We start from the raw sequence: 27,537 nt of genomic DNA, 5'->3' as shown, positions 1-27,537 counted from the left end.
AATTTGGTGAACCTGGGTGGCCACCGGAGGTCCTCCAGTAGATACGGAACGTCCGTAAAAATGGCCAATTCATAAAACTTATCATAAAAGGGTGCGGTTTTTTCCAAAGCTTTTCATTATCGAACACTGAGTAACAAATGATTATGGTGACCCAGTGTGATGGACCTGAGTGGCCACCGGAGTTCCTCCAGAAGATCTGGAACATCCGTAGAAGTGGTCAATTCATAAAACTCACCATGGAATAGCTGAATCACCGAACGCTGAGTAATAAATGATTATGATGACCCTTTTTGAAGGACCTGGGTGGCTACCGAGGTCTTCCGGAAGATTCGGAATGTCCGTTAAAGTGGTCAATTCGTGGTGAATGGTGAATATCGATCACGGAAGCAAATTATGCCATACTTGAAAATATTTTCTGGGTTAATGTGATTGTCCTTTCAAAAAAAAAAAATAGTGTCATCTTAATTTTTATAAATTGACTATAATTACAGATTTTTTGATCTTGCGGAGTTTCATTCGTGACTACACACGTTCCTGAGAATGGGTTATAACAATCATCCATTACTCAGGATACGAAAATAGGAAAACTATGACAAGTTTCATGAATTGACCGATTTTACGGATGATCTGAATGTACCTGAAGACATACAGTGGGCAATCCATGCGAATTGGTTACGATCATTTGTTTCTAAAATTAGGAAAATAAAAAGGTTTAGAAGAATAGTGTGCTTCATCTTCTTCTTCTATGGAAAACACGCCATTTCTAAGGTGGGTTTTATGAATTGATCTCTTTTACGTGTGATACGGACATTCCGGAGGGCCTTTGGTTGCTACTCACATCCGTGAGAATAGGTCACGGCAATAATTTCATGTTCAGAGTACGACAAGGAAATTTAAAAAAAAATAGGCTCTTCTAGTATGTATTACATAAATTAACCACTTTAACCGATGTTCCGTATCTTCCGTAAGACCTCCGGTAGTTACTTTGGTAAATAAGAACGGGTCACGACATTCCTTCGTATCTTGCTCAGAGTTCGATAATAGAAAGATTTTTTTTTAAAGTTTGATAATGAAAAGCTTTGGAAAAAACCGTGCTCTTTTATGATAAGTTTCATAAATTTGAAACATTTTTGCGGACGTTCCGGATCTTCCGGTGGCCACCCAGATCCACCAAAATAGGTCACCACAATCATTTGCTACTCAAAGTACTATGAGGAAAAGCTTTGAAAAAAAACGCGCTCTTCTACGGACGTTCCGTTCTTCTTGAGCAGCTCCGATGGCCACCTAGATCCATCAAAATAGGTCACCACAATCATTTGCTACTCAAAGTATTATAAGGAAAAGCTTTGAAAAAACCGCGCTCTTATATGATAAGTTTCATTAATTGACCATTTTTACGGACGCTCCGGATCTTCCGGAAAACTCCGGTGGCCACCCAGTTCCACCAAAATGAGTAACCACAATTATTTGTTACTCAAATTACGATAATCAAAAGTTTTGTGAAAACTGCATTCTTCTAGGATGAGTTCCATGAATTGACCACTTCACCGAATGTTCCGGATCCTCTGGAGGATCTCCGGTGGCCACGCAGGTCCATCAAAATGGGTCACCACAATCATTTGTTACTCATCGTTCGATAATTAAAAGCTTTGAAAAAAACGCGCTCTTCTAGGATGAGTTCAATGAATTGACCACTTCTACGGATGTTCCGGATCTTCCGGAGGGACACAGGACCGTGAAATAACCAGGAATTGTGTTGATCCATGGAAATGGACAATGGCTACATTCTAATAGAATTATTGCAACGCAAATTAATGAGCATTTCCAAAATCACCCTTCGAGAGGCAAGAAATCACGAAAAAAATTGGCCTAAGAATCTATGTTCCTTCAACATCGATTCCTGGGAACCAGAATGGCCAAGTTGCAAAAATCCGTAGCGACATCTGTGGAATCCATATCTTCAATTTGGTTCCAAAAGATTGAGAATCGGTTCGAAAATGAACTTTTGGGAGCGAATTCAATTTGGGGTCATTTTTGACCCGCTAATGCACTATGTGTAACTTTTTTTTAATGCACTAGGAAGGTTAAAAGCAACTCTAATAACATAGCATCTCATACTTTTCTATGGGTTTCTTCCACTTTCTTTGTTGAGAAATGAGCCAGCCGAGGGCTGCAAATCGCTCCAAGAAAGAAACTATCTATGTATTTGATTTTAGATTCCTACCTAAAACATCGAATTTGTTGATTTTTTTTTTCCAAGTTCGTTTATTTGGTAGGCTCAGGCGTGTTTAACACTTTACGGAGCCATGGTTCTTTGTGATATATACAATTAATATCATTTTATTATACAGTTAATAAGAGAGGGGAAGGAGCCAGCGTACTCGTGGTGACTCGAGGTTAGTTTACAATGTTCAAGGATGGGCGGGGCTTAGGATTTGGGATAAGGAAATTTCAGCTTCTCATCCGGGCATTGGGCGTCAGTGACAATGTGGCGTGTCATCGTGCTCGAGGAATGGTTCGACTGGGAGCATCTTCCGGATGCCAAGAGCTATGGAGCTCTACGGAACAAAAAGGCAGAGACTAAACAAAAAAAAACTTTGAAGAAAGAGAAAAAAAAACAGAATATTAAATTTTGATGTCAAAAGCACAAAGAAAACTATAAATGGACTGCATATAGACAATATCACGATCTCCCAAAACACCTCGAACTTCCCTGAAAATTTGTTGATTAATATTTTGGAGTTTTGGAGAAGAATCAATGAAAAAACGGGACAAATTGAGGATTTTTTAGATTACGACGGGACAGCACAATAAGGTCCAAAAACGGGACTGTCCCGTTAAATACGGTACGTATGGTCAGCCTAAGTATCTAGCCCTTACTGCGCTAACCGGAGCTATGGCGTAGTTGACTTTTTGCTTCTCCGAAATAATCGGCTACTCTTATTCAATCTCAACTTGAGATTAAATAAGGGTGGGATTATGAGCATGTTTTTAATTCAATTTTTCAACAAGTTGTCACCTATATGGATTCGCTTTATGCGTTATACACATTGTACTCTGTGTTTCGTCTTCGACTTTCTTGATTAGATACCAATTTGGTTTCATCGTTGCTGTTCATATTAATGCTGAAGTTGTGGAGTGCATTATCTTAATTTGCAATGGCTTCAGTTAGAATAGCTCAAATCAATCTTTAGCATAAAAGAACAACAACGATTAATCTGTAGACTTATGCAAAATGGCAAATCCCAGGTGGCTTTGGTGCAGGAACCCTATTTTCGCAAGGGTAGCTTCTACCTAGATAACCTAGTGAGCCCGGTTTTTGCTGCTTTCAGTAAAGAAATGGCAAACTCTCGATCAATGCCGCGTGCATGTGTGCTTGTTAACAATGCTATTGTTGCTACACTTATCTCTGAACTAACAACCAGAGATGTATGTGCTGTCACAATTGATGCAACTGGCGGAACCCCCGTCAGGAAATACGTCTATTGTTCGGTTTATTTACCACATGATGAACCATCCCTTACACACCAAATTTATTTATCGTCGTCCAGCAAACTGAATTGCTGGAATTGCTTCAGTAAATTTCCTGTTACTAAAACTTCAGCTAAGTTGGTTTTGTTATCTGCGCAATCAACATAACAACATGAAAGCTATTGATTGCAGTATTCAAATTAATTCATGAAAAAAATGTTACTTAGGTCCTTTTGAAAAGTTAAGCGAGAATTCTTCGACATTTCTGAACATCCAGCAATGTATATGTCAAATACTTATTCGTTCATTTCAGTTGCCATGTTGCGACAGCGGAACCGAGGAATGAAGTGGTAATTTGCGGTTTGGAGATGACAACAGCAGTTCGTAAGCAGTTTGCAGCTTATACATATTTATTCAAGGCTTATTGAATGTGGGGGGGGTTATGTTTTTACCATATTTTCAATAAAAACTATTGGCAAACATAAACATAAGATTTTGCTGAAAAACCAGTAAAATTTTAGCCGCGATAAAATTGCTGGAAACCAGCAATAGTTCTGTCAAAACGCATTGCTGTCTTGATTGCTGTAAATACAGCAAAACATTTTGCTGAATTTATTGCTGGTTGAACAGCACAAAAAAAATCAGCAAAATATTGCTGGTTTCCAGCGAAAAAAAATTAGTGTGTACGGATGCTTTCAAACGAGTTGTCATATATTGCACTTCAAAAGGCCTCCCGCTAATTGTCGGCAGTGATGCTAATGCTCATCACATCATCTGGGGTAGCTCGGATATCAATCTGAGAGGCTCCAGCTTGATGGAATACTTAAGTAGTACCGAACTTAGTGAAATATATTGGACTACCATATTAGTGTACTATAATTATAGCAGATCAGATCTCTTGATAGTGGTGCATTATATTGACAACTGAATTTTGTGTAATTGACATCCGGTGCCTCTTTTGTATTCGTCCGTTAAACAATAAAGATCGGTAAGAGAAGCAATCTCGTCTCGTCATTCATTCCTCCAACCATACAGTACAGTTGGCGACGAGGAAATCGGTAACGCGTGTTCTAAGTTCCAATATTGTCGTTGGAGTCAGTTCGTCGACGGCAAATCACGCGGTCGTGAAGTTATGCCGAACGGCGGCGAAGAAAAAAGTGAAGGTGAAAATTCGAATACGTCGAAGCCAGTGATCGTGAACCGCGGAGGAATGATCGGAAGCATTGAGCCGTATGTCCCTGGTGAATGTTTCGAAGAATACAAAGAGCGTCTCGAACTATTCTTCGAACTTAATGATGTGATCGATAAAAAGCGCGTCGCTATGCTGATCACTCTGATCGGTCCGGAAACTTACAGAATCCTAAAATCTTTAGTGATCCCGGTGGAACCAAAAGCCAAAAAGTTTGAAGAATTAGTGGCCGCATTAACCAACCATTTTGCGCCTACAGTGAACGTGATCGCGGAACGGTACAAGTTTCACCAATGTGTGCAAGCATCGTCAGAATCCATTTCGGATTATATTGTCGCAATAAAAGCACGTGCGCAGTCGTGTAAATTTGAGAACTTTCTGGATGATGCTTTGCGAGATAGGTTTGTCGTGGGAATACAAAGTTCGGATCTTCGTGCAATTCTTATGAAAGAGAAAAACCTAACATTCAAAATGGCGTGTGATTTGGCATTGAACTATGAAATGGCCGAATCCGGGAACACCACGTTGCAGCATCAATCGCATCAGTCGTTATTCGTGAAAAAGTTTGTTTCAAAACAACCACGTGGTAAGGAAGAAAAGTCTGTAACACAGTTTGTAAAAAGTGAAGCTCGTAAAACGTGTCATCTGTGCGGGAAGTCCCATGATCAAAAAGACTGTCCAGCACGTAATTGGGAATGCTTTGCGTGCGGGAATAGAGGTCATACGTCACTGGTATGTCGAAGCAAGTCGAAGAAAAATGTGAAGAGTGTGTTGAAGAAGTCGTCAAGGATTCACAACGTCAAGCAAAAAGTGTCCGGCAGCGAAGGCGAGGAAGAGCTGTTTGCTATGAAGTTGTTCGAGGAGGCAGACCGGCTCGATGAGCCCATCGCAGTTGTCAATGAAGGCAGCAAGCCGTCAATAAGTCCAGTTGCCAAGATGGAGGTTCTCATCGAGGGGAAGTCGGTCGTAATGGAAATCGACACAGGAGCTAGTGCATCTGTCATGCCACTAGAAAGGTATTTATCGCTATTCAGTGAAATTCCAGTACAAAAGTGCCTCAAAACGTCAAAACTCTCACAGGAGATAAGATCCAGATAAGTGGTCAGATTAAGGTTAGAGTTAGACTACCATGTAACACACGTGTATTGGAGTTAGATTTAATCATTTGTGAGTGCAATAAGTCGTCAGTTTCCAAGATGCCGTTGATTGGTCGGCCTTGGCTTGATAGTCTAGTCCCAGAGTGGAGAAAATCATTTGATTCAGGTACGTCCCAAATCCAATCAGTGAACAGTCTGATGAGTCTAGAGAGCATCAATCGGCAATTTCCAAATGTTGTTTCTCAAAATCTTGCTGAGTGCATTGTAGGTTATGAAGCTGAAATTGTACTGAAGCAAGATGCCGTCCCTGTTTTCCACAAGGCCTATACAGTTCCGTTCGGAATACGAGAGAAGGTTGAACATGAATTGGATCGAATGTGTCGCGAAGGAGTGTTAGTCTCTGTAAAGTCTAGTCCATGGGCATCTCCAATAGTAGTGGTGCCAAAAGCGGATTCTGTCCGTATTTGTATTGATTGTAAAGTCACAATTAACAAATTCATCGAAACTGAACACTACCCCCTTCCGCGCAGTGATGACTTGTTCGCTAGCTTAGCAAACTTCAATTTTTTTTGTGTCCTCGATCTCTCTCGAGCTTACCTGCAACTTAAAGTATCTGAGCACTCTCGACAGTACTTAACAATCAATACACACAAGGGGTTGTATCAATATACTCGTTTGCCTTTTGGTGTGTCTAGTGCACCTTCGATATTTCAATCCGTAATCGATAGGATATTACAAGGGGTGCCAGGAACAAAAGCATATCTCGATGACATAATTATTGGTGGTAGAACCTTGGAAGAGTGTGAAAATAGGCTTCTACTAGTACTTAGTCGTTTGCATAGTCATCGCGTCAAAATCAATCTTGAGAAATGCAAGTTGTTCGAACAATCTGTGGATTTCTTAGGTCACACTGTAAGTTTCAATACAATAACTCCTAATATGATGAAGGTTGCTGCTATTGCAAATGCTCCAGTTCCAAAATGCATTGTGGAACTACAGGCTTATTTAGGATTATTGAATTATTATGGTAGGTTCATCCCAAGACTGTCTGAAGAACTGCGGGAGTTGTACAACTTACTAAAAAAAAGTGCTAAGTTTGTGTGGACTTCTGAATGTCAATCTACATTCGAGAAGAGCAAGCAGTTAATACTTGAGAATAGCGTTTTAACTTTGTACGATCCCGATAAAGAAATAGTGGTCTGTGCCGATGGAAGTCCCTTCGGTGTTGGTGCCATACTGTCGCACGTCGTAGATGGCGTAGAGCGACCAGTCCTTTTCGCATCAAGTACGCTTTCCAGCTGAGCAAAATTACTCTCAGCTACACCGAGAGGCTCTGGCAATAATATTCGCAGTTACACGCTTTCATAAATACCTATATGGTAAGTGCTTCACCCTTTGTTCCGATTCAGAAGCGTTAAAAGAGATATTTAGTCCAACAAAAGGAACGTCAGTTGTATCTGCATCTAGGTTGCAGCGTTGGTCAGTAACATTGTCCATGTACAAGTATAAGTTCACGCATCGTCCTGCGAGAGAAATGCGCCATGTCGACGCCTTGTCTAGGTTACCATTGCCAGAACCTACAGGTATAGAAGATGAATCTATACATCGTTTGTTTGATGACTGTCCGCTTGATTTTGAGAAGATAAGAGAAGAGCAGAAACGTGATCCGCTAGTTCGAAAGTTGTTTGCTTGCGTCCACCATGGTTGGCCAGTAAAGGTACCGAACTGTGTGCTGCCGTATTACAAGATCCGTAGCAGTTTTAGCATCGAGGATTGTGCATTGTTTTACTGCGATCGTATTGTGATACCGGAATCGATGAAAAACAATGTCCTCGAAATAGTCCATGAGCCCCATTGTGGCATAGTGCGTATGAAAATGAATGCTAGGTCGTATGTGTGGTGGAAAAATGTCAACGACGACATCGAGAAATTCGTTGCATCTTGTCCTACTTGCCAGCAAACTCAAAATTCAAAATGCTCCAATGACACTGTTGAATGGCCGAAGTCTGCTCGTCCGTTTGAGAGAATACATTTAGACTTTTTTCATTTCGAAAAGCGTACATGTTTGGTCATAGTCGACTCATACTCCAAGTTCATTGATGTGAAGGAGATGAACAAAACGAACGCGGCGTGTTTAATTGGAAAAATGAGAGAAGTGTTTGCTTATTTTGGGTTGCCTGATCAAATCGTGTCAGATAATGGACCCCCTTTTGGTTCCAAACAATTTGTGGAATTCGGCAAACAAAATGGTATAAACATGACTCGAATCCCTCCTTATCACCCCGAGAGCAATGGGTTAGCTGAACGGGCAGTTCAGACCGTCAAGAGTGTTTTCAAAAAAGCGTTCCTTGATATCAAAACGATAACTATGCCCGAATTAATTAGTAAATTTGTAATCACGTACAACAATACCCCTTCGACAGCGATTAGCAAAACTCCAAATGATTTGATTTACTCGTTCAAACCCAGAACTCTTTTGAGCACACTTAATCCGAAGCAAAAAGAAAAAAAAGTTAATGAAAAATATTGTGAACAGAAAATACAGTATAAGCAACAAGCAAACAAAACGAAAAAAGAAGAAGAATTTAAAGTTAATGAAAAAATAATGTTTAGAAACGTATTCAAAAATTATGTTAAATGGATTCCTGGAAGAGTCGTTAAGAAAGTAAGCTTCTGTACATATTTGGTAAATGTTAACGATAATATTAAATACGTTCATAGGACTCAGATCAGGAGGTCAAGTCTAGATGATAAGTTTCATCCTGATTATCTCATTCGTGGAAACATTGTAGCAAATAATGAGCAACCAAATCAAACAATTGAAACAAAGAAAAAACGAAAGAGAAGTAGTGAGGGAAAATTGAGTTCACCAAAAAAGATTAGAAGATCGAAAAGGATCAAACGCGCACCACTCAGGTTTGATTTTAGAAACTACATGAAATATTAGATGAGTATCTTTAAAAGTGGGAGAGTGAAATATATTGGACTACCATATTAGTGTACTATAATTATAGCAGATCAGATCTCTTGATAGTGGTGCATTATATTGACAACTGAATTTTGTGTAATTGATATCCGGTGCAACATCTATATAAAGACTACCTGTTTTAGATTAAGCCTCTTTTGTATTCGTCCGTTAAACAATAAAGATCGGTAAGAGAAGCAATCTCGTCTCGTCATTCATTCCTCCAACCATACAGTACACTTAGTTTACTTAACATAGGCAATCGTCCAACCTTTATGGTATCTAATAGAGCAGAGGTGTTAGACATAATCCTTTGCTCCAATAGAATCAGTCACTAGTTGACGAATTGGCATGTGTCAGATGAGGAATCGATATCTGACCATCGCTACATCTACTTTGATCATTTGAATGTTACTTCGCAGACCTTGCGTTTTAGAAATCCTCGTTCAACAAACTGGTATCTTTACACAGAGTTGCTCTCTACCAAATTTCATGGATATCTGCCTTCTATAGAAACCCCTACCGACTTGGATGATGCAGTTGATACTACAACGTTGCACATCGTGGAAGCTTTCGAAGAAGCTTGCCCTTTACGTTCTGTAAAAACCTCAAGAGGAACCCCTTGGTGGAATTCCGATTTGGCTAAGCTTAGGAAGCAGTGCAGAAGGAGTTGGAACAGACGCCATTCAGCAGGGACGGATTCTTTCAAGTTGGCTCGCAAAGCTTACAAGAAGGCTCTACGATCTGCTGAACGATCCGGCTGGAAAAACCTTTGTGCAAATGTTTCCAATTTGAGTGAAGGCAGTCGATTGAGTAAAATTCCTTTTTGATACGCACTTCCCTGGATGTGTCGATATAACATCTTCGGATGATCCTGATGTCTTTTCATGTAGCTATGGGTCTTGGGCTTGGGATGGGATTTATCCCGTTCTACTTCAGAGAGGTTTTGAGCATATCAAACGTGTTTTGAAAAAGCTTTTAGTATGCAGTTTTGCTACTGGGTATATTCCCATATCCTGGCGGGATGTCACTGTAAAGTTTATCCCAAAAGGAGGACGTGCTTCGTATGAAGAAGCAAAGAGTTTTAGACCCATCAGTCTGACCTCATTTCTTCTGAAATGCTTAGAACGTATTATCGATCATCACATTCGAGATGACTGTTTGGCAAAGATGCCTCTTCATGTTAATCAACATGCTTACCAATCTGGAAAGTCCACCGTGACTCTTCTATACAAGGTTGTGTATGATATCGAGAAAGCATTCGCTCAAAAGCAATCGTGCTTGGGTGCTTTCTTAGATATTGAAGGTGCTTTCGACAACGTGTCTTTCGATGCAATATTGGAAGCCGCACGTTGTCATGGGCTACCTAATATTATTACCAAATTGATTCACCAGATGCTTAAAAACCGACATCTCTACTCGACATTACGTCAAGCAGCGATTAGGAAATTAAGTGTCTGCGGATGCCCTCAAGGGGGAGTATTATCTCCACTTTTGTGGAATCTCGTTGCAGATACGCTATTGTGGTTACTCAATAATGGCGGTTTTCCTACCTATGAATTTGCCGACGACTATCTAACATTGATAGTGGATTTGTGCATTACTACCTTTTTCGACCTGATGCAAAATGCTCTTCAGGTAGTTGAAAGTTGGTGTCGCCAATATGGCCTTTCGGTCAATCCGAATAAAACATCTATTGTTCTTTTCACGGAAAACGTAGTCGTAATGGTATTCGTCCATTACATCTTTTTGGTTCTGAGATCAATGTAACTGATCAAGTAAAGTATGTGGGTCTAATTTTGGATTCAAAGCTTTCCTGGACTCCTAACATTGAGTTCAGAATCAAAAAGGCGTGTATGGCTTTCGGCCAATGCCGACAAACCTTTGGTAAAACTTGGGGTCTTAAACCAAAATATATCAAATGGATTTACATAACAGTTGTACGACCAATTTTGGCTTATGGATGTCTTGTGTGGTGGCAAAAGGAAGAAGTGAGGACAATTCAGTCTAAATTAGGCCATCTTCAAAGGATGTGCCTAATGGCAATGACTGATGCGTTCTCTTCAACTCCCACGGCTGCTCTCGAAGTTCTCTTCGACGTGGCCCCACTACACATACATCTCAAACAAGAAGCATTTTCTTGTACTTACCGACAATGGGTACTCGGTTTTATGGAAGAGAATCATGTAAACCGCAGTTCTACACACACTTCGTTGTTACCGCTTATGGTTAATTGGAACAAAATTTTCCTTGCTCCAAGTGATCTCACACACGTTAGTAGTTTTCCTTATAGGACATTTTCAACACAATTCCCCTCGCGGGATGAGTGGACATCTGGCTATTGTGAAAAAAATATGTCCGACAGAATTGTTTGTTACACTGACGGCTCCCTCCTCGAAGGTAGAGCAGGTGCAGGCGTCTATTCGCGTGAGCTGAGATTGGAACAGTCACACTCACTGGGTACACACTGCACTGTCTTTCAAGCGGAAATATTTGCCATCATGTGTGGAGTGCAATCTGCACTGCGGCAACGCATTATGGGTAAAGTAATATACTTCTGTTCAGATAGCCAAGCAGCTATTAAAGCTCTCGCCTCGGCCTACTCAAGGTCGAAGTTAGTAATCGCATGTCGAACTCAAATTGAGGAACTGAATTCTTTACTGAATACTTTACACCTTATATGGGTACCTGGCCATTCTTCCATAGCTGGAAACGAATTGGCTGATGAGTTAGCTCGTAATGGAGCATCGCATGACTTTATTGGTCCTGAGCCAGCTATTCCAATATCCAAGTGTTGGGTGAAGCTTTTGATCAACTCTTGGGCTGTCACTCAGCACAAATGGCATTGGAGTAGTCTGGATTCATGTCATCAAATAAAATTGTACATCCGGGAGCCATCTCCGGTAGTAGCCAGCTATTTAGCTAATCTGTCTAAACAGAATTGCAGTGTCTTAGTCAAGGCCTTGACAGGTCACTGCCGACTAAACTATCACATGGCAAATATTCAACGCGTTGAATCATCTGTTTGTGATAGTTGTGAATCCGATTATGGAACTTCTTATCATCTAATATGTAACTGCCCAGTCTATGCACAATTGCGCTTCCAAATATTTGGTAAACACTTACTTAGTGAAATTGACTTCAGAAACCTGAACCTTCAGAGTATTCTGTTGTTCATAACCCGTTGAGGCAAGGAGCTATAAGCTCTTGTACGCTTATGCGTTGTATGCCCTCTTCAAGGGCCCTTTTCCAAACATTCCCTTTGTTCTCCCATCCAAATTCCTTTCCTTTTTGTTCACTTCCTTTTCCGTCAGATGTGTGATGAAAAAGGCTGTGAATGCGATGGCACAAATCTCCCAAATTGAGGTGAACGTGCCCCTGGAGCCGACGTTCTGATACCTGATTCCTGATACATGTAATATAAAAATATGCAAATGCTATGGGATACAACAAACGCCTTAACCTTTATGCGGTCAAAAAAAAATCGTGTATGGCCGACAGGGTTCCCGTGTGCCCATAAATTGGCATTCTCATAACTTCAACTTCAATTACAATTTTCAACCGCGGAGACGAGCCAGCCTTGGGCTGAAAGTCTCCTGAATAAAGTCAATAAAAAAAAAAAAAAATTTCAACCGATTTTGATAATTTTGGTCGTTTTAGAAATAGAATCTGATATACTTTTTGTTCACTCACAAGGTTTACATCTTTTGTCCATGGTAATACAATAAATCCTGGAAGTAAGGCCTTAGAGTCTACACGCGTAACCAAAGGGCTATCAGCCAGTTTCAAATATGTTACATGCTCTCTGCGGTCATTAGAATAGTCCACAGTATTTGCTCCGGGTTGTTAAAAAAATCCCCGTCTTAGTCATCCAAGAAATCCCTGGAGTAAAGCCTTAAGGTATACTCGCGTAACCGAAGGTCTATCGTCGAGATTCAAATACGGTACATGCTTTTTGTGGAACTCAGCATAGAATGTGTTCACAGTATATATTCCGGGTCATCCATCTGGACTTAAAGTCTACACGCGTAACCGGAGGTCTATCGACATGTGGGGGAGTTGATAGTGCACAATTGAGACCCATGTGGGCGCAAGCAGTGCAACTTCGTACCTGCGGGAGACAACAATGCTGATTTTGGGGGTGCACAATTGAGACCTATGTGGGCGCAAGCAGTGCGATTCCATACCTGCGGGAGCACACAACGCTGGTTATGGAGAAGTTGATAGTAACTTTCAGTGCACAATTGAGACCCATGTGGGCGCAAACAGTGCGGCTCCGTATCTGCGGGAGCACACAATGCTGGTTTTGGGGAAGTTGATAGTAACTATCAGTGAACAATTGAGACCCATGTGGGCGCATGCAGTGCGACTCCGTACCTGTGGGAGCATTTAAAGAAATTGTAGAGGTGTTCGGCCGTATGGCAAACTATTTTTTGTTCACATATACACACATTTATACATATCGCTTAGATAGATGAATTTTTTTTTTTGCATCTGGGAAAAGCTTCTTAGTTGACGACTTATCGTGACCAAGCTGGACGGCAGGACTGAGTTCTACTCAAATGGGCTTCTCCGTGCTCCAAATTAAAAATTAAGAAAATTATATGGTAAATCAATTGTTAATAGAACAAGGTAATTTTTTCTGATGTTATTGTATTGTAAGCTACAATACAGTTCGCTGTAATTAACATTCATTTCATCGTACTGTTACGATACGATGATTTCCATTGTAATTCAATTGCGATTTTTTCATTAGGGCACATAACTAATTTTAAATGTTTTACTCTTTTATTCACATTGCGGCTTTTTATTTCTATGATCAAATAAAATCAAATCCGTTTTCTAATTATATGATAATATTATCCGCATATATTGACACCCGACTGTAGAAGACCATATCAATGCACGATGAAACGAGAGCTAAAAATTAGTTTAATCTTACCCTTGATAGCTTTTGTGAACGTAGGTGGCGATGTCTCTGCTGTAACCAACTGAATCACCTTTAACACGCAAGTAGTCTTTATTTCATTGTAGTTATTTTTTGCAGAACAAACATATTCACCTGCATCTTTTTTTGTTACACCATTGATTAGTATTTGCCCAATGACACCACTGTTTAAGAGTTTAACACGATCGTTATACTCAATTGCTTTTCCATTTTTTTGCCATTTCAGTATAGCTTGGGTACCATTTACTGAACAAATCATTTTCGCAATTTGACCTTTTTGAACGGTTATGTTATGTAACTGCCCCGCCCACGTGAGCTTATTTTTTGAGTCACGTATAACGAATGATTCTTCTGTGTATGGTTCGGGAGGAGGGAGCGGTCTTGATGATCCGCGTAAAGCAAGTTTTTCTTGAGCCAACTTTAAGTCATTTTCTTGCTTTTCTAAAAGTTCTTCCTCGGTCAAAACCTTTTTATCTGCGTGGTGCATTCCTGGTAGGTGAATATAGTGTACCTTAGCTGTGAAATCAACTTCATGCGAAATTTGTCGCTCGCCAGCTGAATTCTTCGCCAGACAGGTATATACTCCACTATCTTCTAGCGAAGGATTGTATATGTTTAGTTGAAAGATTTCATTTCCCTCATAAGTTGCACGAATTCTGTTGTCTAATTTAACAGGTTCTTCTCCTTTTAGCCAGCTGATGTCTGGTATGGACCAGCTCGGTTTAGACATTATTTGACACTCAATTATCAAATCATTCAGCGCATGATGATAATAATCTGTAAAAAATTTTAAACAAATATATGTAATTAAACCTACATTACACAGGAATACACTAATTAAAAAATAGTATTCAAAATGGTAAATCATATTTTGTGAAATAACAATTGCAAAATTTGTCACGACAGAATAATTAAACAGACACACAAACACACACAAACAAACCCACAAGGGCTGCGAAATGGTGAGTTGACACCTGGAAATGAGCGATCTACACAGATCTGGTCCTCACAAGTTCCAATCCCACGTTTCCACGGGTCTTCCGATGACAATAGACTGCCCGCTAAGGGTTTTGTACTTTGTAAGCGACCCATGCCGAGGGGATGCATGGCCAGGGCATGCATGGTACCTGGGCACCCTCCACAGTAATTGTCCCTTACTGCTTCATGCTGGGCTCTGGCGTGGTGGACCTCTTTTCCCGCGCAACTCGTGGGATCAAATGGAAAACCAAGTCAATTATTCTTCAATTAGTGGTAGTAGTGTAGGCGACAACCCCTTCGCAAGAGGCGGAGGCCTAGGAACCCAGAGGCAATAGTCGGCAGCTCGGTGCGCAGCGCCAGCGTGGGTCACTTAATCTTCTCTACGGCTACGCCGGTAGAGGTTATGAACGGCCCATGGCTTGTGAGGGCGATGAACCGCAAACGCGATGGGCTTTCGGCCTTCCAGGTGGCGACGGAACAGTTGGACGCCATAATCGACTTTGCGTCATCGAAGCATAATATCAGCAAGGACCTCAATGGGAGCTTGCTGAAACTTCGAAAGTCGACGTTGGACGCCAAGCTGGAGAAGGCGGTCGAGACGGCCAAGCAACTTTTTTGGTCTTCTAAATCGTAGTTTTATAAAAACACATGAATATTAACACATGAAACTAAATCCAAACCAAATCGAAACAATAATGATTAAAACAATAATGGATTTTAAAATGCGTGATTCCGCTGAACTGCCAGTAAACATTCCTGAGAATTTCACGAAAAATCTTCGAATTTCTTGTGTAAATTCCATAAAATTTTCCGTGAATTGTTTCGAATAATTTCTTGTGAAAATTTCAAAGAATTTCTCCAGGAATTCCACCGGAAATTTATACAGAAATTATACCGAAAATGAAATCAACAATGGAATTTTCGGAGGAATTCCTAGATTAATTCGCAATGAAATCCTGAAAGAATTCCGGATGAAACTTCAAGATTTCCACTGGGAGATCCTCCAGGAGTTTCTCCGAAATTTCCTCCTGAAATTCCTCCGGGAAGTCTTACGGGAGATCTTACTGGAGCTCCTCCGGCAGTTTCTTCGGGAATTCCTCCGGGAGATCCACCAGCAGTTTCTACGAGAATCCCTCCGGGAGTTTCACCGGCAGTTTCTCCGGGTGTTTCTCTGAAAAGTCTCTCTGGGGATTCCCGGAGGGACTCCCGGGGAATTTTCTATAGGAATTTCCGGAGAAATTATCAGAGGAATTCTCGGAGGAACTGCCGGTGGAACTTCTGGAGGAATTTATTGAAGAAAAATATCGTCCAGGAATTCCCTGTAAAGTTCCTGGAGGTATTACCGGAGAATTTCTTTTAAAAACTCCTGGAAGAACTCCCGGAGGAACTCCCACAAGCACTTCCGGAGGAATTCCCACATGAGAGTCCTGAAATAATTCTTAGAGAAGTTCCTAAAGGAATTTCCGAAAAAAAATATCTGAAGGAATTCCCAGAAAAATACCAGGAAGAATTAATGCAGAAATTCCCAGATGAAATCCTGAAAGTATTCCCAGATGAATTGCTGAAGAAAATCCCTGCGGATTGTTCCGAAGAAATTTCTGGAAGAACTCTTGGCAGACATCCGAGTAAATTCCGAGTGAAGTCCGGAAGGAATTCTAGTACACTTTCGCGGAACATGTCCCGGAGAAATTCCTGAAGGAATTCCTGGAGAAGTACCTGAAGAAACTCCCGAAAAAATACCTGAAAGAATTTCTGGGGAATACTTGGACGAATTCCAGGAGAAATTCATGAAGATATTTCTAGAGTATTTCTTGAAGGATATTCTGAAGTAATTGCGAAAAGAATTCCAGATTGGAATGCAAGAAGATTTCGCTATTGATTGTTTGGAGGTATTCCCGGAAAATTTCCTGGAAGTAATCCCGAAGGAATTAAAGGAAGAGTTCCGAGAGGAATGCCCGGAGAAGTTCCTAGAAGAAATTCCGAAGGAATTTCTTATAGATTTATAAGTGAAATTATGGAGCTAAATCGGAGGATTTCCGTCATAAATTTTTGAAGAAACTTCTGGTAGAATTTTGGGAAGAAATTCCGTATGTATTCTTGACGGAACTCTCGAACTCTCGGAACTCCCGGATTTTTCCTGAAGAGAGAATAGCCGAAGAAATATCTAGAAGTAAATCTTGGAGAGAAGAAAAGATATCTTCAAGGAATTTCCTCGTGAATTTCCTAAAAAAAATTAGTGGGGGTTTCTAGATAAGGAGGAATTACAATTACATGAGAAGGATTTTCGAACGATTTTCAGAGGAATTTGTGGATAACTTTCCGGAGGAATTCAGAAGTTCCCAGGGGAGCTTCTAGAAGGATTTCAAGGAGAATTTTTGAGCCCGAAATGTTTCGAGTTGTTTTGAACTTTCATATATTATGGATCCTGGATGCCCTAATAAATTTTGGGAATCAACCACCTATTTCTGTATACGATTGGATCGTAAAGTGCACATGTTTGTGGGAATTCATTTCAGTACCCGTTCAATCTTTCCACAATTTAGGGGGGGCAACACACCCCCCACCCTGCCCCCCTTGGCTACGCCCTTGCGGCCAAGTGCCAAACCGTAAAATCCGTGGAGTCGAGATCTACCCAGACTGAGGCCCAAGGATTCGCGGACTCGGGCAAGGTCGAACCGACCGAGGGCGCGCCGGCGAAGACGGTGGTACAAAAGTCTACCCAGACTGAGGCTCAAGTATTCGCGGGCACGTCGGGGGTGACTGCTCCAACGGTGCACACACAAAAACGAGGGAGACAGTCTCCAGGGGATGAGCTGAAAGGTCCGTCCACCCAGGAAAGACGGTGGTAAGGGGTTACAGCAGGCGGAGAGCTCTCAGTCGCACCAGACCAGGAAAATAGAGGGGGATGACGCCTCCTAGACCCTGGTCAAGAACAAGAGGTAATCGAAAACGTCAAGGGCCGAAAAGAAGGCCCAGGCGAATGAGGGTAGCAAGAAGTCTAGGGTAGGCGCCAATCGCTCCAGGGGCGGTGCCCTAGTCATCACGACGGACGAGGTTAAGTACTCGGAGGTCTTGAAGGCGATGAGGAGTGACGTCAAGCTCGGTGAACTCGGCGCCGACGTACGTCGAATAAGACGTACCCGGACGGGCGAGATGATCCTCGAGCTGAAACGGGGCGTCTCGCAAAAGGGCGCCGCCTACAAGAAGTTGGCGGAGGAAGTTCTAGGTGAGACGGTGAAGGTGAGGGCACTCACGACGGAGGTGAATCTAAGGGTTAAAGACCTGGACGAGATCACCGAAGTCGAAGAGCTCGTCACGGCACTGCGACGACAGTGTGAAGTGGAGATGCCCACCGCAGCCGTTCGGTTACGGAAAGGTCCGGCAGGGACACAGGTAACATTGGTTCGGCTATCTGCAGCGGACGCCTCCAAGGTAGTCAAGTTAGGGAGCGTCAAGGTGGGATGGTCGGTGTGCCCTGTGGGCATATACGAGCAATCCGAAGTTTGCTTCAAGTGCCACAAGCAATGGGACTGCAAAGGCCCTGACAGAAGCAATCTCTGCCGACGCAGCGGATTGGAGGGATATAAGGCACAATGCTGCACGAACCCTCCCAATTGTTTGATTTGTTCCAGTAAAGCTGCGAACAGCATGTTACTCATGGGGGGTTCGATGTGCCCGGCGCTTAAGCGTGCAGGTAATTTAGCTAAACCTGAACCACTGTTATGCAGCCCAGCAACTGCTGTGTCAGACAGTTGATTAATGGGGGACGGATATCGCCATCATAGCAGATCCTCACCGGGTACCCGCCAGGAACGGTAATTGGGTCACCGATGGGTCTAAAATGGCGGGGATATGGACAACGGGGAAATACCCAGTCCAAGAGCTGGTGTCTTCGACACACGAGGGCTTCGTCATTGTCAAAGTCAACGGGGTCTTCTTCTGCAGCTGCTATGCGCCTCCTCGATGGTCGATCGAGCAGTTCGGTCGTATGCTGGATTGTTTGACGGCTAACTTGATGGGGCGTAGGCCGGTGGTGATAGCAGGGGACTTCAACGCTTGGTCCATGGAACGGGGAAGCCGTTCCACGAATCAACGGGGGCAGATCCTGCTGGAATCACTGGCTATGTTGGATGTGGACCTGGCCAATGTCGGTACCAAAAGTACCATGACTATAGGGTCGTAATGGCCAAGACACGTGGGGCGATGGCCCCTACAGAGCGTTCTCCAGAGATGCTGGAGAGGATCATCGCGGGGCTCTTCCCACGTCATGACCCAAGTCCACTCACTTTGTGGAGCTGCCAGGGGCCAGGGTGGCCGACGAGGGAAGAGTCACTGTGGTGGAACTTGTGAGGATTGCACAGTCTCTTAGTGTAGGTAAGGCGCCAGGACCGTATGATATTCCGAACTTGGCCATCAAAGCAGCCATTGCTGAGGCTCCCGAGATGTTCACTATTCCTGCTATTCCTGCGAAAAGGCGGCTAGAATGGTCAGTGCGTTTGCAAGGTTCATGTCGAACGTGGGTGGTCTTAAAAGCAGCAGTAGACGTCTTATGGCATGTACCATCCTCGATACTGAGGTACGGAGCTCCAGCCAGGGGAGCAGGAGCGTGAACTTTTACCTCACACAGTTCTTGTCCGGACATGGCTGTTTCCGCCACTATCTGCATCGGTGTGGCCATGCGTCATCGCCATTCTGCCCGGCGTGTATCAACATAGAGGAGACTGCAGAACACGTGGGTAGTATTCGATTGCCCAAGGTTTGAGGAAGTACGTAGAAGTCGCAGAGCGAATGTGTCGCGATGAAGGTACGTGGAATACGGTAAGCAGAGTCGTGATGCAAATACTGTCTGAGCTGCAACGTCAATGGAGAAAGGACCAGCGAATAAGCTTCGGTTTGGAGGGAAATCCAGCACAGTGAGCAGTGTTTGGTATCCGGGGCACCAGCGAACCGGAAGTCTTCTGCCAACCGAAATCGTCGGACCGACCTCGGCACTCGAGCCGCTAAACAGCTGAAGATAGATAAAAGAAGAAGGAAGTGCTTCGGGTATGTAGGGCACCGTCAGTGTGGACGTCATCCACCACCGGAGCTGTCGGACCACCTCTGCAACCTGAAGACGAAGTCAGCGCAATGCGCGAAAGCGTCCCTTGCGATAGCCGCTGGTAGTCGGGGCACCATCAGTGCGGAAGTTTCCTTTACCGGAACTGGTGGACCACCCTCGACGCCGGGGGAAGTCAGGAGGATTCGATTGGGGAAGTTTGTGGCACGACCGCCGAAGGATCGAGACAACGTAGCAATTGATCTCAGCAAGCTAGTCGGCGAATTAGCCTAAGCTAGAGGCCGGAATTTTAGAAGAAGTGCATGAGCTCAGGTTTCTGCCGTGCAGATTTTTCAATAGCCTTAAACCCTCGTAAAAAACGCACACATAGACACAACTCTCAACAGATAAGCTATCTGCATAGAAGGCGATAACGGATTATCAAGTAGGCAGTTTAGGTTCCGGAAGATCAGAACCACAGTTGACGCTATCCAGGAAGTCGTAGAAGCAGCCAAGAAGCAAAAGAGGAGAGGTAATCGCTACTGAGCTGTGAGAAATGCGTTCAACAGTGCGAGTTGGGAAGCAATAGCTAACTCTACACAGGATGAGGGCTCCAGGATACCTTTGCAGAATTCTAAAGAGCTATTTCGAGAATCGGACACTAGTTTACGAAACACATGAGGGACTCAAGAGAGTACAAATAATAGCTGGTGTTGCACAAGGTTCCATCCCGAGACCGACGTTGTGGAATGCGATGTACGACGGGTTATTTCAGCTTAGACTACCAAGAGGCGTGAAGATAGTTAGGTTTGCGGACGACGTGGCACTCTTGGTAATCGGAGAAACAGTAGATGAGGTGGAAGTAATGGAGGCCATAGGAATAGCCAACAGCATATACAGGTTGATGGTTATGGGAGTGACAAGAGCATATCGGACCATATCGATGGATGTGGTCTGTGTCATAGTAGGCATGACTCCCATCAAAATTTATTGGAGGAAGATGGTGGCTGCTATGGACTACGTGGAACGACGGGAGCACGCAAGATTGCAAGAGTTACTTCGGTGCGAAAGTGGCAGCTGGATTGGGACAGTAGTTCGAAAGGAAGGTGGACCTATCGGCTCATTCCGAACCTGAAGTCGTGGGAGAACAGAAAACACGGAGAAGTAAACTTCTTCTTGACGCAGTTCCTGTCAGGACATGGATGCTTCGGGAATTTTTTGCATAGATTCGGACACGTAAAATCTTAACTTTGTCCGGCCTGTCCGAACTGTGATGAAACACCGGAGCACGGAGCACGATTCAGGGCAGAACGGGGTTGGATCTCAAGGGTCAGCACTCGTAGCATAAACCCCGATAACATCGTTCAGGAAATGTGTGAAGATGAGAATACGTGGAACGTGGTGAACAGAGCAGTAACGCAGATCATGCTGGTGTGAAGATCAGAGAGCACTGGACAGTGAGCGAATGTGATGAGTAGTAGTCGATCCTGGGAAAATAACCGGTTCGGAGTCGTCGAACGCCAGTGAACCGGAAGCCATCTTTCAACCGGAATCACTGGACCGACCTCGGCACTCAATTTGTATGCCTAAAGATCGATGTAACCGTATCGGAAGAGACGTGCCGTAATTAAGAAGTGTGAGTAATTGTACGAGCCCCAAATGCAAAATGTGTCGTAGTGGAGATACGCAGTCATACTGTCATCAGTAATTATGAGGATAATGCAGGGAACTATCAATGCTTACTAGAGGCGGGACAAGTGGAGTGCATGAGCACAGCCCCTCTCCGAAGTATTGACATCCAGTAAGTCCCGGAGAGACCAGGACATTACAAGAGAGGGTAACTCAAGTGACCTTCTGTTGCTTGGGTGGGTTTTGTGGGTCCGGCGTTCCGTCAACCCGATTCCCTGAGTGATAATTTCAGGTGTCTGTTTGCAGATTTGCCTTCATCCCTCTAAAAAAAACACGCACATACACACAAACACATCACCTCAATTCGTTGGCAATATATCGCACTATGGGTATCTGTATACAAGAAAGGCAAAAATAAAACACACGTGCACACAAACATAATTACCTCTGATTTTTATTATAGTGGGTAGTTCAACTCGGTCTCTTGGATCCTCGTATACCCTCACTCTAGCTGATGAGCTTGACTCCCCTCCTCTATTTTTTGCAATAATGGTATAAACTCCTTCATCCGATTTTTTGACATCTTTCAATACTAACGTGTAGAGTCCATCGACCGCCATGGTTTGTAATAGAGGTGTTCTTTCCACTAATTGATCGTCTTTTAACCATTTGCATGTAGTTTCTAGCCCCTCTATAGAACATTGAAGTTTGATTTCGGACCCAAAAGATCCCGATCGATCTGTTAAGTTTGTCAAAAATACGGGAATTCGCCTTGTTAACCGGGCTCTTCTGAATTCTTCATCCTTTTCTTTTTCTGTGAGTTCTGGACTAATCTCTTCCGCCGGCTTGTAAAACCAAGCCGTTGGGTCTTCACTATTAGGATCGAAAGCACGCCATAATGATGGATCGACTAATTCTTCATAAGATTCATCAGATGACGATTCTGTTTCTTCTTCTTCTTCTTCTTCTTCTTCTTCTTCTTCTTGTACCGATTCCTCTTCATCTTTAACAGGTACACTGTCCTCTGTTTCAATGTTATCTTCTACCACTTCTTGCTTTTCTTCAACTATGTCATTGATTTGCTGCTCATTAACCTCGCCATTAATATTGCTTTCAAAAGATTTATTCTCGCATTCAGCAGTTTCAGCAGTTTCTGTTAAGGTATGTTCATCAATGACGTTAGATAATTCAATTTCTGTTTCATTTGCAGCTTCTTCACTGCTTTTCTGTGATATATTTACTTTCTCTGATTCATCTAATTCTAAAGGTTCGATCACTATGTCGGGTGTTTCGTCTTCCTCAACCACCACAACTTCGATGGTTTGTTGCGTGGAAATATCTTCGCAAACTGCAGCGTCAATTACACAGCCCGGAGAAAAAAATAACGACACATATTCGTCAACTTTTGTGATTCCTCCAGACACATCCATAATAAGAGCTTTGTCAATTATAGCTTTTGAAGAAGCTAACTGAATATCTCGATTCTCCCCTATTTCAAAGGGAGACTTTTCTCGAACAAACATCATTTCTTTTCTTACAGGATCTCCAGCTTTGAGACGAGAGATGGACACTGACCGCGAGCTGCGATCACGTGATGGATCTCTGGATTTAGTATTATGCTCATGAATTTCTCCTTCGTCTGGCTGATCAGTAATCACCACTTCAGGAACCACCGATGGTGTGCGGTCGTCTTTTTTTGTTTTTCTTACCATTCTACAGATACGTATAGTTGAAGAGCTGAGTATCGACTGACATTGGCCGTGAAGATCCGTAGTTTATAACAGATAGACTGTCAATGGTTGATTTGCTATCTATTTATATTCTTCATCCAAAATAGAAATGAAAGTGATTGATCTTGATGGTAAAACAACAAGGCAATGATGTGGGAAGAATATTGTAATCGAATAAAAAACAGTTTTGCTATTCCACACAAAAAATGTTGCGGTTGAATTTGCTATATCGAAGAATATGCACCGATGCTTATGTGTTCTTTGCGGATTGTTGAAACAAGAACTGAAACAGTACCTAGTGAATTTCTCTGAAAAAATTCACTGAAATTTCACAGTAGTCTTATAAACCCAGATTAATCCGCCTAGCGGTGATGATGCCTTTCTCGCTCAGTATAAAATGTATCGAGAAAAGTTCTTTAAAGTGGTCAAAATAACACAAATATAAAGCAATTAATTGTTTTTGACTGTCATGTAGACTTCCAAAACATTTGGAATAATTCTTCCTCTTTTTTGGACCACCAAAATCATTAGTTGTTATCAGTATTATTTCTGAGTATAAAAATCTGTACAAAAAATCTGGCAAAATTGGATTGTGAAGAAATCAAATCAAAACGATCATATGACGAAATCAGAAGCAGACAAAATTTGTTAAACATGTTGAAAATTGGGTCTTCATTGTATCTTGTATTTATTCATTAATGCAGTATCTTGAAGTCAAAGTTGCCGTTTATCATTATATCTTTATATATAAAAATGAAATGGTCTGTGTTCGTATCCGCATAACTCGAAAACGGCTGGATGGATTTTTTTCATTTCTTCAGCAGAAACATTCGTTATAGTTTCCGACGGGTTTATATGATATTTCCTCATGCGAAAATTACGAATAAGTTTGAGTAAATCGTGAAATACTAAAATTAAGATTCGTATGGAAATTTAGCATGGGCATTTACGCCTACTATGCAGGACAACGTCTGCCGGGTCGACTAGTCAAGTTATAAATCTCGTAATCTAAACTGACTATAAGCATAATTATTACTTTCATCACCATTTAGAACACCAAGAATGTTCAAACGTATGTAGGCAAACATACGTATGCAATTTTGACAAACTAAATTATAAATTATTATAAGGGTCTTCTTTATTATCCATCATCGGATAATAGTAAAAGAGTAGAAAATTTGGCTATCTTTTACTTAAAACCACAATTGCTCTTTGCTGATGACATTTATTCGTTTAACGATCATTTTAACTACGGGTAATTAGCTTAAATTATATTCACGGTTGCGTATGGTAAGCTAGGGGTAGATAGAAGTGAGTTACGCCGGAAACTGGCTGACTTGATACTTTGAATTGCTCTGATTAAAGCATAACTCGTTGTCTCCTAACTTACATACTAATTTGTAAAAATAGTATGTTGGCCAAAGTCCAGAGTCCGGTCATCCCAATTTTTAATGGAATACAATGGGACAGGATTCCCTGTCAAACGCAATTGTTACCGATTGGCAGGATTAATGAATTAATGGAAACAGATTGAAAAAAAATCGAGACTTTTCACTAGACTGGCCCAGATTAGTATGGGGAGAAAAAAATAATGTCGAATTCCACGGGGCACCCCCCAGAATTGTGTCTTTGGGTGAGAAAATCAATCTCTGAAAATTTCAGCTCAATCGCTTGTTGCATAAGCTGGCGCATTTGATTTGAAGTTTGTATGGGGATTTCAGCCAAAATGTATAGGAAAATACACCTCCGTCACTCATTCGATCTGGAAATTGGTTCTGATTGCTCGATTGACCTCAAATTGCAAAACGGCAGTTGGTATGCTACATAGCAATTTCACAAAACATTGCATGATGATTAAATGAACTTTTATATAGTTTTCGGCTGATTTATTAGGAGCTGATTTGTGTATTTTTGGATTTTTTGATCGAATCGCACCAGCCGAAACCTATATAAAAGTTCATTCAATCATCATACAATGTTCTGTGAAATTGTTCTGTAGCATACCAACTGCCGTTTTTGCAATTCTGAGGTCAATCGAGCAATCAGAACCAATTTCCAGATCGAATGAGTGACGGAGGTGTATTTTCCTATATGTACATTTTGGCTGAAATCCCCATACAAACTTCAAATCAAATGCGCCAGCTTATGCAACAAGCGATTGAGCTGAAATTTTCAGAGATTGATTTTCTCACCCAAAGACACAATCCTGGGGGGTGCCCCGTGGAATTAGACAACTTTTTGTTTCCTGGGCCAGTCTACTTTTCACGCCTTTTCCGCGTAAGAAAATGTATTTTAATCCATAACTTCTGATCCTATCAGCCCAGTTTTCAATATAAGGCAATAAGACATGAAACCCAGTCGAATGCAACTTGTTGCTAACAAATCGGTCAACCTTCCTAGTGCATTGGGGTTCATTTCGTCCATTTCGACCCACACCCAAAACACCGCGCCGCTGGCGCTGTAACTTTGTAACGCAACAAGAAAAAAACCTGAAAAATTCTGACTTTTCCTAACTTTCGGAAACTAAGATTCCCTAAGAAAATCAGCCTCCAGCGACATCTAGGAGAGGCGCCACAAGAAAAGTGACACATTGCGCATTGGGGTCCATTTGGACCCCAGATTTCATCACAATTACAAAAACTCAAATTTCAACCAATTTTCGATCTTTAGGCACCAAACGAAAGTTGTAGGTTCCAATAACAAGCCGATGGGGTGATTCATCCGAATTGACCACCAGTCCACGGGGAACCTGTACTAAAGAGGTACTGTTTGAGCTTCTCAATTTGGCACCAAATTTTCGAGAAACATAAAATTGCTTGCAAATATGTGCTCTGATGATCCCAACTGTATTTGCTATATTGTATATGCCATTTCTGGGTAAATTTATCCCTCGAGCGGTCATCGGAAGCCCTTTGGAAGATCCGGAACTTCCGTAAAAGTTGCCAATTCTAAAAGGTTGTAACCTTTCTTGAAGTTTACAAGGCTGAAATGCCATTTCAGGTGATTGTTTCGCCACACCATTATTGCGCTATTCACATTAAATCGAACAACACCCCGCTCGGAAAGATCTTCTAGACTTCTACCGTGATATCTCTGAGACAAAAAAATGAGTCTCCTAGACATTTTTCTTCGATGTCTAGAACATGTCAGACCTCAAATCCGCCTCAAATGCAACAACCGTTTAAACCGGTGTCTACCTCAAATTTTAGACGAGTAGACCGTTTGAACCGGAAGGGATTTGACAGTTATGGTCTCTTAGAAAGCTCATAGATAGCTCCTAGATATGGGTACCACAATTCTACTAGATTTTTCTTAGACATTGTGGAGATAAGGGTACCTAATGTCATTCTTCTTCTTATTCATTTTGTTTACATTGTGTGACTTCTGGTAGATTTTATTGCGCGTAAAAAATATGAAAAAATATTTTATTCTTTTATATAAGTACATGAAAACATTATTACTATGCATATCTGTAAATAAATAATATACTTTAAATCTTGCACATGACATTAAACTGGCGGTAGAAGTAATCATCGTCCGTTGGGCTGCAGATCAGATGGGCGTTTGCAGAACTCTTCGGGATCATTACGGCTGATGAAATCGAAGGGAGCTCCATAAACTGACCCCATTTCATGACGAACGCGAGACAATATTGGGTCATGTAACGGATATTCTCGTTGTACAGTGGACGAACTAACTCTGGAATGATGTCATGGCAGCTTCCACAATCAAATGTCTCAGGTTGTCGATTTCCCAGTCATCCTTCGTATATGAATTTGCACGAATCCATGTGGATGTGGATGATGGCGATCTATATCGACGTACGTGCATGACGTTGGATCTCCCAACAATGGTGATCTGTGAAGTAAGATATAAATCTCTTAAATTTATAATCTGTTATGCTAGCAAAAATTAAGCAGTAGAACTTACAGCAATTTTCGTTGACCGAATCACCGGAACCACCTTCAGACTGCAGAACTGTGGACACTCGACTCGACTCGGTGAAAAAAATATGGCGACGAAAAAAGCGCGAGGTTTTGACAGTTGAACCGTTTGATTGTTTGGCAATATTAGTGTACCGGTAACACACACATGCACGATCATGCTTTGGATTAAGGGGAAGATGAAATTGAAGCTTGGCTAAGGTGGTTTGCGTCTTATTTAGGTAGATTCCAGTTCGCTTTTAGACATCCTTCCGTGCGGGACAGTTTGAAAGTGTGATGCTTCCAAACTGTGATCAAAAGTCTGACGGTGTCGATTACAATGGATTTTGACATAAATGAATGTCAGACGAAAGCAAACGGTGTGAGAACCACGTACTTCTGTTTTGAACATTTTCTTCTGACATTTTCGCATTTTGCAACTTCTTGCATTTTCTCCTTTTAAATGATGGCCAAGGTTGCCAGTTATGCAGTTTTCTTAATTATTTCCTTCAGAAAATAATATTATTTAGTGGGATTCGAGAAAAAGAAGTCGGCAACTGTGCACACGCAAT

General features: G+C 42.0%; 1 protein-coding gene across 1 annotated transcript in view; it reads right to left on the bottom strand.

Moving 5' to 3' along the window:
* The window catches only part of LOC134211770 (muscle M-line assembly protein unc-89-like), a 213,058-nt gene extending 189,981 nt beyond the window's left edge, over nucleotides 1-23,077 (bottom strand). The window contains exons 1-2 of the mRNA XM_062688993.1: nucleotides 21,758-23,077; nucleotides 13,665-14,447 (exon numbers count right to left, since the gene is read on the bottom strand). Of these exons, the coding sequence (XP_062544977.1) occupies nucleotides 13,665-14,447; nucleotides 21,758-23,024 (2,050 nt within the window). The 5' untranslated portion in view covers nucleotides 23,025-23,077. The remainder of the gene's footprint in view (nucleotides 1-13,664; nucleotides 14,448-21,757) is intronic.
* Between the last annotated feature and the right edge of the window lie 4,460 nt (nucleotides 23,078-27,537).

This window comes from Armigeres subalbatus, chromosome 2 (assembly GCF_024139115.2).
Source record: "Armigeres subalbatus isolate Guangzhou_Male chromosome 2, GZ_Asu_2, whole genome shotgun sequence".
In the NCBI taxonomy this organism is placed as follows: Eukaryota; Metazoa; Arthropoda; class Insecta; order Diptera; family Culicidae; genus Armigeres; species Armigeres subalbatus.
This window is presented reverse-complemented; position numbering and strand designations above follow the sequence as displayed.